Source organism: Podarcis tiliguerta (genome assembly GCF_965153285.1).
Source record: "Podarcis tiliguerta genome assembly, chromosome: 5".
NCBI classification, from domain to species: domain Eukaryota; kingdom Metazoa; phylum Chordata; class Lepidosauria; order Squamata; family Lacertidae; genus Podarcis; species Podarcis tiliguerta.
In genome coordinates this window covers 83,413,964-83,428,703 of record NC_139538.1, presented here as the reverse complement: position 1 = coordinate 83,428,703, position 14,740 = coordinate 83,413,964, and the positions used below count along the sequence as shown (strand labels likewise).

The window sequence follows — 14,740 nt, the reverse complement described above, 5'->3', positions numbered from 1 at the left end:
GAGAAACTGGGGGCATGAAACTGGAGGATGTCAGGAGCCAGAGTTTCCCAAGCTGTTCTCAAAAATTCTCTGCTTCTGAATCCATCTTAAATGTGGTTTGGACACTCTAAACTCAAGGAAGAGGCTCCGTGCAAACTTTCAAGGTTGGGAAATGGATTTCTGCCTATGAAATACTCCTCCTACTTACAGAAGCACTGGTCTCTAAAATTGCATGTTATGAGTTTGGGTTATTGCTGCTTTCTGATTCCAGGTTCCACTTCACCCTCAGTGCCCATGAATGCTGGTGGGCAGAGGATTGGATTTTGACCAAGGTGGAGATCACTTTGGGCCAGTTACCATCTCTCAGCATAATTTTTCTCACAGGATTCTTGATGCGATTACAAAAATTGTGAGGAGGGAACTCTGAGCTACTTGAAGGAAGGGGGGGGTGAACACAGATAGAATTAAAGAATTGTAGTGTTGGAAGGGACACTGAGGGTCATCTAGTTCAACCCCCTGCAATGCAGGAATCTCAACTAAAGCATCCGTGATGGATGGCCATCCAACCTCTGCCTCCAATGAAGGAGAGTCCTGCAGGAGTTCTCACTGTCAGAAAGCTCTCCTGACCAGAGACAACCTTGAAGGGCCCAGCATGATATGGCCAAGCCATTGGGCACTGCGGGCTTCTAGAGAAGTCTTCTCCTTCTGGCTCCAGCTCACATTTCGATAGGGGTGGGTGAGGAAATAGCACAGAGATTCCCTTTCTAGCCCTGCTTTCTAATCCAGAAAGAAAAGAATGCTTCCAACATGTTGTGCTGTGTACACACTACCTGCCAGATCCACAATTAAGAAGGGCAACCTCACAGCTGGCAAGGTTAATTATTTTAACCTGCCATTGTGACAAGAGGGTAGTCAAGGGATATTTGGGCCTTTCCCAAATGTCCAGAGATTATTCCCACCACCACTGTCTGGATATTACTCATATTCCCATGCCCATTTGGAGAACTGAACACACAAAAACCATGTACTTATTTATATACGCTGTTGTCTCAATATTACAAGATTAATTACACAGGGTCAGGAGGCACCCAACATTAAAATAAAAAAACATTAAAGGGTTAAGGGAAGACAGTCTCTCCCCTCTTCTCAAACCCACAAAACAGAATGTAGTAAAAATAATCTCCATTTGGATGGTGGCCAGCAAGAGAGTGCTCATGAGGAATGTGAGAGTGAACTGGTTGCAAATCATACTTTAGTGAAGTTATGCACAAAAAGAAGAATTTATCCCCCCTGACTTATTTGCAAACAATGCACTCGGCTTTTGAGCTGCCTTTACCAGCCATAGCTCCTTTCACACACCCTTCTTATGGTCCACTGGTTGATCACTTTGCCAATCTACAGCAAGTTGCTCCTAACATCTGCTGGTTGCATCATCATCATCATCATCATCATCATCATTTCTAAAGAATACCCTAAAGTGGGGAAGAGGGTCTTGTGGCCCTCTAGTTGATTTCAGACTCCAGCTCCCATCAGCCTGTCCAATAGACAGGGTCAATGAAAGTTATAGTCTGGAAAATCTGGAGAGCTACAGGTTGCCCATCCCTGCCCTAAAGCTAGGTATTATTTGCAGCCTGTTAATTGGAATGAGAAGAGCGTACATTTGCAGCTCTCCTAGCTGAACTCATCAGAAAAGATCGATCTATTGGTGCAGCCAACCCTTCATCTGAGTGGGTTTTTTGCAGTGTTTTAATTTGCATGAGCAGTTCAGAAATTACTTCACTGATATATAAAGAGGTGAACACAGTGACTCAGTGATGCTTACTCCAACAGGAGATTTGTATTTTCCTCGTTTTCATGATGAAGACTTAAGTGAAAGGTATCTCTGTAGTTTAGAGTGCAAATTCATAACTGTTGTGTAAAATTGCTATATCACATTGTATATTCATAACTATTGCATATATACATGGGCTATTTATGTCTTCCTATATGTTAAAAGGGGGAGCTGGTGCGAACTGGTTTATGTGCTGCTATCCATTTTTATCATTATTTGTGACTGTCAGGGCTGGGCTCTGAGCAGCAGTCTCCATTAAGCCAGGAACCAGTAGCTGTGGGCTGAAGCCAACATTCAGAACTAAAAAGAAAACCAGGCTTGAAGGACAAAACCAGGAAGCAGAAGCAAATGGCAAGCTGAAAGTCAGGACCAAAGATAGCCAAACGCACCAGGGCAAAGAAAGAGCTTTGTTCCTCAAGCAAGGGTTAATTGGAACTGGAATTTTATCATCTTTCCGGTCCAAGAGGGTAAAATGGCAAGACTGGGTGCTGGATGAGTGACCTGGAAACCTGGGCAATCACCCCCACAATCACGTTGTACTTCTGAGAGACTCAAAGTGCCTCAAAAACACAACACGGCAAGCATAAATCTTACGGCTTTTCTCATGCTGGGGGTGGGGTGGGGAGCGCCATTGCAGCAATTGCACACCCACCCCTCACAAGCTTTAATTTTGCAGGTGGGGAGGAGAGAAGGGGACTGTGACCTCACAGTTCTAAAGGTGCAACACGAGGTCAGAGGTAAGTATTAATTATGTGATGCGAAGAAAAAACGGGGAAAGGAGAAACTGTAATACCCCAAGGGTATTTTGTCAAATGAGTTCCCAGAGCAAAAAATGTGTCGAAGCCTTAGATGTTGTTCTTGTATTTTCAACATCTCACCACTTTACGGTTCAACGTTTACGGTGCAAAGCCAGATTAACTATTCTGCGAAGCATTCTGTGCACTAGGATCCAAAGTGAAAGGGGTCCAACTTTTAGCCTGCAACAGCAACCAGCTGAGCAATATATCATGTTTCTAGACTCAGAAAAATTAAGGAAATTGGTAGCTTGGCCGGTATAGTAGAAATTGATGGTTGTATTCAACGTTAAAAACTAAGGAAAATACTCCGTTGGCACGATGATTTTTCCTTGCACAACTGAATGCTCTCCCTCTGCGCCAGAGAAGATTTGGGGGTAGTAAGGAGCGTGGAGGGAAAGGGAAGAACATTCCACTGCACTAACGCTAATCCTTGCACCAGTGCTAATATTTAATCCAGTACCATGCTGATTATTTATTTTATGTGTATTCTGCTTTTCAGCTGAATTATTGATTTATCAAGCTATTTCGCACTCCAGAGGAATTGTCTTCTTTCTTTCCAAATCATCAGAAATCATCTTAGATGTTTCACAGTATGTAAATTCACAGCACAATCTATACATGTTCAAGGGGGTTTTGCTCCCAGGTACATGGGTATATGAGTGCAGCCTCAATCATCGCTGGTTAAAAAGCATGCATGCAACTGATTGAAACATTTATTTGCTGCCACTTCTTCCTGCAGTTCCAGTGCTATTCACTATCTGTAACCTTCATGATCATCTGTTACATAGAATCTGAGGGTATATGCAGAAATTGAAGCACTCAAGTGATTTTTATATATATATATATATTTGGAAGGTTGGAAGACCTCTGTGCCATTATGCTCAGTAAATCTAAAATTCAGAACCACTTCTGTCACACACTGGGCTGATGCCACATTCACAAACACACAAGGAGGTTGAAGAGGCAAGAAGCCCAATAGCAGAGTCAAAGCTTCCTAGTTAACGTGGACCCTGTTGCCTGCCCTAAGTTCTTCCTAAAAGGTAAAGGGACCCCTGACCATCAGGTCCAGTCATGGCCAACTCTGGGGTTGCGGTGCTCACCTCACTTTATTGGCCGAGGGAGCCGGCGTACAGCTTCCGGGTCATGTGGCCAGCATGACTAAGCCGCTTCTGGCAAACCAGAGCAGCGCATGGAAACGCTGTTTACCTTCCCGCCGGAGCGGTACCTATTTATCTACTTGCACTTTGACGTGCTTTCGAACTGCTAGGTTGGCAGGGGCAGGAACCAAGCAACGGGAGCTCACCCTGTCGCGGGGATTCGAACTGCCGACCTTCTGATCGGCAAGTTCTAGGCTCTGTGGTTTAACCCACAGCGCCACCCGTGTCCCTGCCCAAGTTCTTCCTAGGCAAGCATTAAATGTCAGCACTAGCTTAATAAAACAAATTTACATTTTCCCAGGAAGAGATAAAGCATCAGCTCAAGGTTAGCTCGCCTACGGCGTTAAGGAATTAACATGACGGTGGCAATGCTTGATGGTGGAACCCTGTGGAACGCCTTCCCGTCAGGTGTCAAGGAGATGTGTAACTATATAACATTTAGAAGACATCTGAAGGCAGCCCTATACAGAAAAGCTTTTTAATGTGTAATGCTCTATTATGTTTTTATATATGTCGGAAGCTGTCCAGAGTGGCTCAGGAAACCCAGTCAGATGGGCAGGGTACAAATGTTGTTGTTGCTGCTGTTGTTGTTAAACTAAAAGGTTACAAATAGAACAGGGCCATCACTCAAAATCAGCATGCCCCACACATTACAATCCTGCAGAGTTGGGGCAGGAGGAAAGAGGGGGAGAGAGCGCAAATCTAGACAGAAACCAACTTGGATGTCCTCTTCCATTTGTAAAGTTGGCTGGCATGACTGCAGCCCCATGCATCCCCTCTGAAAAACCTTGTATACAATTCATGCAGTGTAGTGTGTTCCTCTCCCTCTGGCTCCACATCACTGGCTACTGTTGGCAAGCAGGCATGGCACTGGCGTTAAAATGCCAGGCCTTCAGGTAAATTGCATTTGGTATTTCAGAGGGGGAAATGAGGCTGCTGCTTCTAGTAGTAACCCTCTTTTTCTAGCAACACTTTATTGCAGACATAAATGAGGTTGGGTGTGACTCAAAGTGATCTTCTTCAGAAATATAATCCTGCCAATTTAGCTTTCCAAAGCAACAGAGGAAATCCAAATTGGGGCTTTCTTTTCCCTTACTTAAAAGGGAGAGAGAGAGAGAGAGAGAGAGAGAGAGAGAGAGAGAGAAATTTACCCCCAATGGTGCACCACAAAGAGACTGACATGATGGGCAGCTTTCCACAAAGCTGTGGAACAAGCAACAATCCTACTGCTGTTTGGCAGATTCCGTAAATAACGTGGTTTTGTCCCCAAAACCGAACTTTATTTTTTCCTCTCTTTTCCCCCAGTTCAAGTTGAAGTTTGTTCCCACGATCCCACCACTTGTTGCAGCCCTTCAGCGAACCCTCCAAGCGAACAATTACCCTGCTCCCTGTTCCTTGGGGTGACAGGAAATAAACCTGCTCACAGGATGATAACCATGGAAACACAGGCCCAGAGTGAGTGGAGCTCTCCAGCAACAGACAAAGGAACTTGCAGAGTAGAAATAAAAGACAATCCGCTCTCCCCATTTACAGAAGCTAATGGTCAAAGGGGCCAGGGATCTGGCAGCTTAAGAGCTCTGCATCTGAGACTTCTGGATCTTCTGAATGCAAGACTTCAAATGAATGCTCAGGGAGAGGAGCCAAGGATTGGATGTGGGGTGAGTCCCAAGAGTTCAGTGGAGGCAGAGTATGTTAGGCAACTAAGTCCCCTGTTTAACAGTTTGGACTGTGCAGCAATGAATGTGTACATAGGGAATGGTGTGGTTCTTTTACAGCACATAACCTTTGTTGGGGAACAGGTTTGTAAACTGCCTATTTGGCGGCAAAAGCAGGATTCCCAAACCCATGGCATGCAAAGCATTGAGTGGGGTATGGAAGAGCGTGTCTGTTACATCTGCAGGGCTATGCTTAATTCTTTCCTTGTCTGACATTTTCTTCTACAACTGTCCACTTACTCATCTGCTTTTCCCCACTTTATTTTAATGAAGCTTCTACCTGCCTTTACATTTTGGAAAATGCCTTAGGAACGTACAAAACAGTGAAACACACACAATAACCAAACTAAAGGGGGGGCGGGGAGCAGATAAAACAGATTCAGATTAAAATGCCTAGGACAGAAAGCTTAGGCTGCCAGAACTAATGCTTGACACTGCACTGTGGTGGAAAGTCTTTGGGGAGGAGGCAAGAGGGTTCCACAACTTCGGTGCAGCCACAAAGAAGACACTTTCTCATGTCCCAATCATTAAATGCAACTCAGATGGTGGTGGGACACAAATAAGAGCCTCTCTAGAAATTCTTAACGAGGGAACAGGGTTCATATGGAAGAAGTCTTTCAAGAGTCATAATGGCCAGTCTGAATTGCAGCTGGTATAGTTCTTGGAACAAGGAAGTTGCATGGTGAAAACAACTGGATCCAGACAGCTCTTCTGAGCCAGCAGAGGTTTCCAGGCACTTCTCAAAATTCGGTCTCCCCAGCCCTATTGAAGATCTCTACAGCTTCCAACTAGGGTTACTGGGAAATGCAGTTTCCCTAGTGCTGCTGGCGCTTATGAGCAGCCCTGGGAAATGTAGTTTCCCCCAATATTCCTGGCTAGTGACTCACAACCATGGCTACATGAGAGGCACCAGAGAAGGGAGCCAGGAATCATAGCACTGTAGAGTTGGAAGGGACCCTGAGGATCATCTAGTCCAACCCCCTGCAATGCAGGAATATGCAGCTGGTCCATACAGGGATCGAACCTGCAACCTTGGCGTTATCAGCACCATGGTCTAACCAACTGAGCTATCCAGAAGAGAGGTACCTTCCTCTGGCTCAGTCTCATATCTGCACCACCAGAGCAGGAAGACTGATAAGCCAGTAGGTGGAAGGCAGGAGGAGATTTGCAGGAGAAGTTTGCACCATCGCTAGTGCAAAGTCCTCATCACATGTTAGTGAGAAATCAGACTAGATCTTTGGGTTGTAACCTAGAGAGCAAGCAGCTATGAACTTCCAAAGCACGGTGACAGTAAGGTCTCCCAAGCATATGACAGCACAGCCCTTTACGGCCTTTGATAATTATCTACTCATTTGCTCATCATGTCATACAAAAGAGTCCAAAGGCAAAAGCAAAGATACAAATATAAATAGGAGGGCAGGTGGGAGGAATCACATATGAGATTAAAAACACAAGCAGCAAAGCACCAAACATGATCACACACAACTTCATAGAACAATAAAAAAAAACCCACATTCCCCAACGTCAGCATGATCACCATCAAATTAATTAATTAAAAGATGCCCGACAAAGCTGTGCGGGAAAATCAATCAAATGTCTGGGAGAAGAGGAAATTATTTTCCTGGAGCCAGAAATATATGCAAGCCAGACTCCAAAGTTCCCTGCTTCGTAGTTCCAGAATTAGTTTGCTGTTGTTGTTTTTTAAAAAGGGGAAAACACTGAGTTAGCTGAGAGAGGCATGTGTGGGGAATTAAGAGATGGAAACACCATGACCAGAAAAAGGAACCACGTCAGATCCCTGCGCCTGAACTAACTTTTTTACAGGGAGTCTGAGGAACGGAGGCAAAATTATGGTGGGATTAAATTCTAGGCCAGGGGCTCTCCGGCGGCAGTCTGCCATATTCATTCAGGTTGGTGGCTGAAAATGGGAGACAGCACTTCCATCACACGAAATATTCATATTGATTTTAGCTGCACTTTTACTGGTTCTTTTATTATGTTGCATCTTATAGCATTACAATTTAAATTCCATGGAATACAATAAGGTACAAGATGCAATAAACAACAGGATCAATGAAATTACAATTAAGACTCATACAGCATCTAGCACAGCACATGACAGTACATCACTACAATGGGTGGATGGGGTAGTGGGAAAATCATTAAGTGGTCCACCAACATCCTCAGCAATTTTCAAGTGGCCCATGGCACACACAAAAATTGGAAACCACTGTCCCAAGGCTTCTTGACAAAATAGAAGCTGGCAAATCATCAGGTCTAGATGGCATCCACCTAAGAGTTCTTAAAGAACTCAAGGGTGAAACTGCTGATCTAACAAAAATAAATGACTTGTTCAAAAGATCAGCCTCCATAAAAGGGGACAGGAAAATGGTTGGTGGTCACACCGATTTTTTACAAAAGGGATCCAGTGGAGATACTGGAACTTGCAGGCCAGTTAGCTTAAACATAAGTTCTAGCTATACTGATAAAAAGTGGTAAGAGATAAAGTAGCCAAGCATACATAAGAACAAGCCTTGCTGAAGCAGAGCCAGAAGGTCAAGTTGTGTGCGGCAGCTGCGAAAAAGCCCAATTCCATGCTAGGGGTAAATAGGAAAGGAACTGAAAAGAGGACTGCCAATATCATGATGTCATTATAGGAATGTATGGTGTGATCACACTTGGGAGTACAGTGTACAGTTCTGGCCACCTCAACTCAACAAGGACACTGTATAGTTGGAAAAGGTTCAGAAATGGGCAACCAAAATGATCAATGGGAAGGAAAAGCTTCACCCTTTAGGACTTTTTCATTTGGAGAAAAGGCAAGTAATTATGCATGGCATGGGGGGATAGGATAGAAGTTTTCCTTCCTCTCTCACAATACTACAACTCAGGGCAGCTGACTGCTGGAAGATTTGGGGCAGAAGAAAGGAAGTACGTCTTCAAACAACTGTGGAACTAACTCCCACAAGAGGCTATGGTGGCCATTTACTTGAGTGGCTTTAAAAGGGAATTAGACAAATCCATGGAGGAGAAGGCTACTAGACCTGATGTTCTACCTCCTATGTTCTACCTCCACTGTTGCAGGCAATATGCTTCTGGATTCCAGTTGCTAGAAACTACAGGCAGGTGTCTGTTCAGCCCCTGTAAGAACAGGATGCTGGTCCAGACACGTCTCTAACTAGATCCAGCAGGCTCTTCTTAAGTCCTTATGGAAATGGGTAAGGAGCTGTGCTGGGCACTGGAATGCCATTTCCATAGAGTAGAAGCCTTAGGCTTATGAGGCTTCAGCAGGGATGCCCAACACCATTCTAAGTTTCCATTTGCTAGGATGAAGTTCGGAGACCCTCTTCTAGGAAAACGCTATTCATTTCAGAGATAGCGCACGTGCATGCACAAGGACAGGGGCCCTATAAACAGTGGCCAGCCATACAGCTAAATGAAACTTCCATATTTCAGAGGCAGTATACCTCTGAATATCACCTACTGGGGAGGGAAGAGGAAGTATGTGACCTTCATGCTTTGCTTTTTCTGGCTAGTTGCGCTTTGGTCTGTTCCAGCAAGCAGTTCTCATTCATGTAATGGATCCCTTCATTGAATATACCCTAGAGCAGAGCTAACCAAGTAAGCAGTCAGGGACAAGCCAAAGGGAGTGCAACCACTCTGTAACGCCAACCACTCTCTTCTGCTTGGGTGTGGAGGAGTTGAGGAGACAGATCAGGGGATGGGCCGATAGTGGTGAAATGCAATTTCTCTGAGGAAATCTTTTGAAGTAGAGGACAGAGGTAATTGCCCCTCACCCTGAGGTAGGCTACCCAAAATGTTTCTCCAGCACAAATTATCGCTCTCTACCCACCTGACTCTGGCCCCCACAAAATGGCTTGCTCGCCATTTGCAGGAGAGAAAATTCCAAAAAGCTTCCTGTCCCCGCTGAGCTGAAGAATTTGAAGACTTTTCTCCCATGCTACTTACCGATATTTGGGTGTTTCAATAATCGGCAGATTCGAGCCTCACGTTCCAGTTTCTGGTGATCTAAGAGTAGGAGAAAATAAAATAAAGAGTTAGTTGGCAACTTTTGCTCCAGGGCCCTCGCTCTGATCTAAACAAAAAGCCAGACAGACACACCAACAGACCAGCCGCAAACGGAATGTGGCGGATGTCTGAGAGAAGCCTTCTCTCTCCCAGAACATGCCTTCCTCCAGGATGGCAAGCAACCCTGACAATATTTATATTGAAGGTCGGCAGAGATAGCGTTAACGCGCAAATGACATGGTACTTTTCTATGCGAAAGGAATTGCTTTAGACGGCCCGTTCTTTCATTGTGTGAGACTTTCAGTAGTTATACACGAGACCTGAGTATCTTTTCTAAGGCATATATACTTAAATGTGTGTTTAGGTATATTCTGCTAATCTCCTCTGTTAATAATCATATCAAGATACGCCTCTTAAGGAAAGGTGCATTGCTCAAAACACATTTGGACTGAGATGATTTGACTGCCTCAATAAATGTGTGCACCTTTTATTCATTCTTTCTCTCTCATATCACAATTTTTCTTTAAAATTCAAATTATTCTGCTATAATTAATTTTTATTCAATTTCCAATATTTCAAATTATTCTGGGTTCAGAATAAGCAGTTGAATTAACATTTTCTCAAGGCCAACCTAAGACATTTTGGCACCTGAGGCAAACCCCAAAATGGCAGCCCCTCCTCCCACCAGGGAAGGGATGAGTGCCAAAGATCGACAGCAGGAACAAGGTGTGGGGGAGATCAGCATCGGGATCTGTTGCCCCTGGGGATCCTGCAGCCTGAGGCAGTCACCTCACCTGGTCTCATGTGTGGGGCAGCCCTGCTTTTTGTTCATTTGTATCATTTGGGTGCAGAACTAAGTTTCCTTGGTGCAAAACATGAACAGAACTTGATATCAGGGGAAATTATTGCTTTGTTTTTGTTATGTATTCTGTGTTTTCATATTGTAATTTTTTGTTGTGAATGGCCTTGAGATCTACAGATGAAGGGTGGTATACAAATTTAAAGAGTAAAACTAAGACTAAGAATAAAACATATTGGGAAACGGTTTACAGAAGAGAGTAGGATAACAAGATTAGTATCGAAAGCCAAAGAATTCACCCTTAACCTGTTTCTAGGACAGATACACAGAAGGTTAGGTTGGACAATCTAAACCCACAGTCGTAATGTGGAATGGCTTGGAGGTGGGGACACAGAAGTGCTGCCAGTTATCTTTATATCCTAAGGAGGACATTCATCGCAACAGAAAAGCAACGTCAGTTCCAACAGGGTTGTCATCTGGACTAGAAAGAAAAAGCATCGAGGCAGCAGCTTCTCCATAACCCTGAAAAATCAGACATGATGTGTGTATGGGGAGGGGAGGTTAGGGAGGGAGAAGATGCCAGAGGGCCCTTTCTAGTCACCAAGGATCAGACAGAGAAGTGATTTGTCAACTCGGTGATCACGTCCCTTCTCTAACAGCAGCAAAAAGGAGAAGATCATCAAGCAAGGTGAAAACAAGGCCTGAAAGTCAACGAGGAAGACTGGCGTTTTTTTAAAGCAATGCTGGTGCTGACTTTGGGCAGCTTCACCCCTTGCCAATGGTAGAGTTAATGCCAGGATTTGTTTGCTTGTGTAAAGGAGGGGTGAAGCTGAGACTCCAATACTTTGGCCACCTCATGAGAAGACTCCCTGGAAAAGACCCTGATGTTGGGAAAGATGGAGGGCACAAGGAGAAGGGGACGACAGAGGACGAGATGGTTAGACAGTGTTCTCGAAGCTACAAACATGAGTCTGACCAAACTGCGGGTGGCAGTGGAAGACAGGAGTGCCTGGCGTGCTCTGGTCCATGGGGTCACGAAGAGTCGGACACGACTGAACGACTAAACAACAACAACGTAAAGGAGGGAGACTGCCTCCAACCTCAGCATGCACACACGTTTATTGCACCAATATTGAGCCTGCTGTTCACTCCCAGCTCAGAGAGATCAAAGTCAGGGGCTCGTGATCAACAAGCTGGGTTGCAGAGGGGTTTCAAGAGGACCTCCAGCCCCAGGGAAGAGCTGCTGTTATGGGTAAGAGAAAACCTACCACCCAAAAAGTGTCAACTGCGCCTAGTGGTTTTTGGAAGGCCTTCCATTTCACACAAGACAGGGAGGTCTCATGCACCTTCAAAAACTGTTCAGAAGCAAAATATTTCAGTAGTAGTACTATTACCACTGCAGCACAAAGTCGCATCACCCTGCAACTCTTCCTATAGTAATACCTCTCCCCCAAACTAAGAATTAGTCCTAAGGATCACAGCAAGCATCCCAGGGCGAGGAAGGGAAAGTGCTTGAGCTGCATCAAAATGCAGCGTTTCAGAAGCACGGAGCAGAAGTTCTGTATCAGAGATCTCCTCCCTTGCACCCAAAAGATGCTGCAAACTGTGCAAGCAGAACCTCAAAAGATCTAGTGCAATGGTCACCAAGTATGAGAACAGCAGCTGCACAGCAGAGCAATGCAGTTCTTTGCCACTCCGACACAGTGGAAGAAAAATACTGATTAATCTTTTATATAGTGTAAGAGCCTTTCTGCACATTATGTAGCTGTGGCTGCAGATTTGGCTGCAGAGCTGATCTATGTGTCACACAGAACAAGGTGGTAGAATTCTGGATGCTTCCACTTCAGACAACAAATAGGGGGGTGGGGCATGCTTCTGAACACCACCATCCGTATGTAAAGACAAAGCCATCAAAAGTAGGTCTTTGGTGAGAAGACCCTGCTAAGATACTTCCCCCTCTTCATGGGTTAGTTTTCTGAAGGCAGGAGGTAGCCTGTGTGAATGTTCAAAAATATTAATACCACTCCCCACCTGGAATCTGATGTGCTCATCTCAGCCTCCTAATTCATTGCGCATGACCTGCATCTTCAACCTGCTCCTGGGGGTTAAATGTTGCCCTCCCCCCTTTTTTGTCTGTATGCACAAACAAATGCAAACCTGCTTCTATGGAAAGAGAGTTGGCTTTGGATTTTGGCCAGCAAACTGCTCATACAGCAGGACATGGGCTCACAGGAAGGGCAGAAGGTTTCAGTATGTGACTGCAGAAATATATATATGGATTAGGGACTGAGAAGTGACCATGCACCAACAACAGGCCATAAGAGTCCCACAAGCTACAAAAAAAAAAAATTAATTGCCTATTCTACTCGTCATTAATCACACAAACTATAAGGGCTAGAAATACGCTTTTCAAGAAACCAATAAGAATAGACAAAGATTTACATACCGCATTCTACAACTACAGAAATGAAGAGCTCTAATTTATAAACCTTTGTGAAACATGTACCTGCATATAAATCTGTCCTCTGCATTATTATTTCCTACTTGCATAGTACACCCAGCTATCTTTTTAAATGCCATAAAAGGGAAAGTTTCTAAGGTTTTCATTGAATAAAAAATATTGGGCCAAAGGAAGCTGGACTTAGCCAACACATGCCAACCACATGAAAGGAGAAGTCTAGAAAATACAGCACACACTAAAGGGATGACTTTAAGCACTTTATGAAGAAGTCTCTAACTGCCTACTCCTAAAAACTTTATTATTGAAACCTTGAACCCTCTCTCAATGCTCACCTGTCAAGATTCAGCAACCAATTTTAAGAAACCTGCTGATGAAAGTGATGATCAATTGTAAAAAAAACCACCTTCTCTCACTAGAGGAGAGTTGCGCCTGTTGTCACCACCCAAAGACCTGCAGATGATGTCCACTGCTGAAAACCTAATTTCCGATAAGCTGGTGGCGATTGTGTTGGCCCAATGAGTGAGTTATGTTTGCAGTGAACCTGTTTCTTAGGGCAACAATGCAGGGAAGCAAACAGCTGATCAGGAGAGGGATGGAGACTTACCACGTGCTGCTCAGCTAGCCAGCCAAGATGGACAGCTGACCAGCTCACAGCCTCAGCAGACATGACATAACCAGTGAAATGCCACAGGCGATGTAAATCAAGAGCAATTGCTGCAGGGAACCTTACACCCTCTTGAGACGCAGGAGGCAAGAGATGTAGGGTAGAATATAGCGATACCCACATGCACAGCTTACAACAAGGAGCCATGACCTCTATGCTCCCTGAAACCTACCTCATCTAAATGCATGCCCACACATATACACACAGCTGGCTGCAAACCAAGAAGGAAAGCACTCCAGTCACAAGGTACAGGAAAACTATTTCTGGTCAGGGGGAAAGAATTCCACGCTGTTCTGTCTCCAGGGCAACAAAACAGGCGGACAAGCACAAAGCGAAGAATTCAAGCTCACTCCGGTTGTGCGGGACTCCTCCTGGAACTCCATGGCATCAGCCACCAAGCACTGTAAAAGGTCAGGCGCAAAAAGAAAAAATGGTTTTGGGATCCCCATCACTGACTCACTTGGAATGCAGACGGATCATCAATCCAAATGCTTATTCCAAAAGCTCATGTGACCACCAGAATGCCTGCAGTTATAGACTTTGAAACCAAACTCAGAACAATCCACTTGGCTGCTCCCTTCCATATCAGCTTTTGAGACAATGCATTTCAAATTTTAAGTAAAGGTAAAGGGACCCCGGACCATTAGGTCCAGTCGTGACCGACTCGGGGTTGCGGTGCTCATCTCGCTTTATTGGCCGAGGGAGCCAGCGTACATCTTCCGGGTCATGTGGCCAGCATAACTAAGCCGCTTCTGGCGAACCAGAGCAGCACATGGAAACACTGTTTACCTTCCCGCCAGAGCGGTACCTATTTATCTACTTGCACTTTGACATGCTTTCGAACTGCTAGGATGGCAGGAGCAGGGACCGAGCAACGGGAGCTCACCCCGTTGCGGGGATTTGAACCACCAACCTTCTGATTGGCAAGTCCTAGGCTCTGTGGTTTAACCCACAACGCCACCCGCATCCCAAATTTTAAGTACTTGCCCACAAAAGGAATATTGGGAGGGCCGTGAGTTCCATCCCAGCTCCTGCAATGGACTGGGCAGTTCATGCCCATGCTGTCACCAGCAAACTTTTATTTTCATTAAAGCGACCAACCAATGTGGATTTATTCCTGGGACAATATCTCCAAAGTTTGTCGATAATAGCCTACTTGTAGTAAAATATGGCGATGGCATCAGCAACCTAGCGATAGAGACAACCACAGCCTCAAAATGGCTGTGGTCTTTCAGGTATTCCAATTATATTTAAAAAACCATTGTGTGTCTATCACTTTGCCTCCTCCACCAAGGGCCCAGAACTTTT

General features: G+C 44.8%; 1 protein-coding gene across 36 annotated transcripts in view; it reads right to left on the bottom strand.

Moving 5' to 3' along the window:
* Positions 1-14,740, bottom strand: part of CAMK2G (calcium/calmodulin dependent protein kinase II gamma) — a 159,317-nt gene that overhangs the window by 82,986 nt on the left and 61,591 nt on the right. For 35 of the 36 annotated variants that reach the window (XM_083440413.1, XM_083440406.1, XM_083440416.1 and 32 more), the window contains exon 3: positions 9,449-9,508. In XM_083440413.1, the coding sequence (XP_083296539.1) occupies positions 9,449-9,508 (60 nt within the window). Of the gene's footprint in view, positions 1-9,448; positions 9,509-13,100; positions 13,233-14,740 lie in introns of those variants that run through there. The other variant, XM_083440421.1, reaches the window with a different exon arrangement.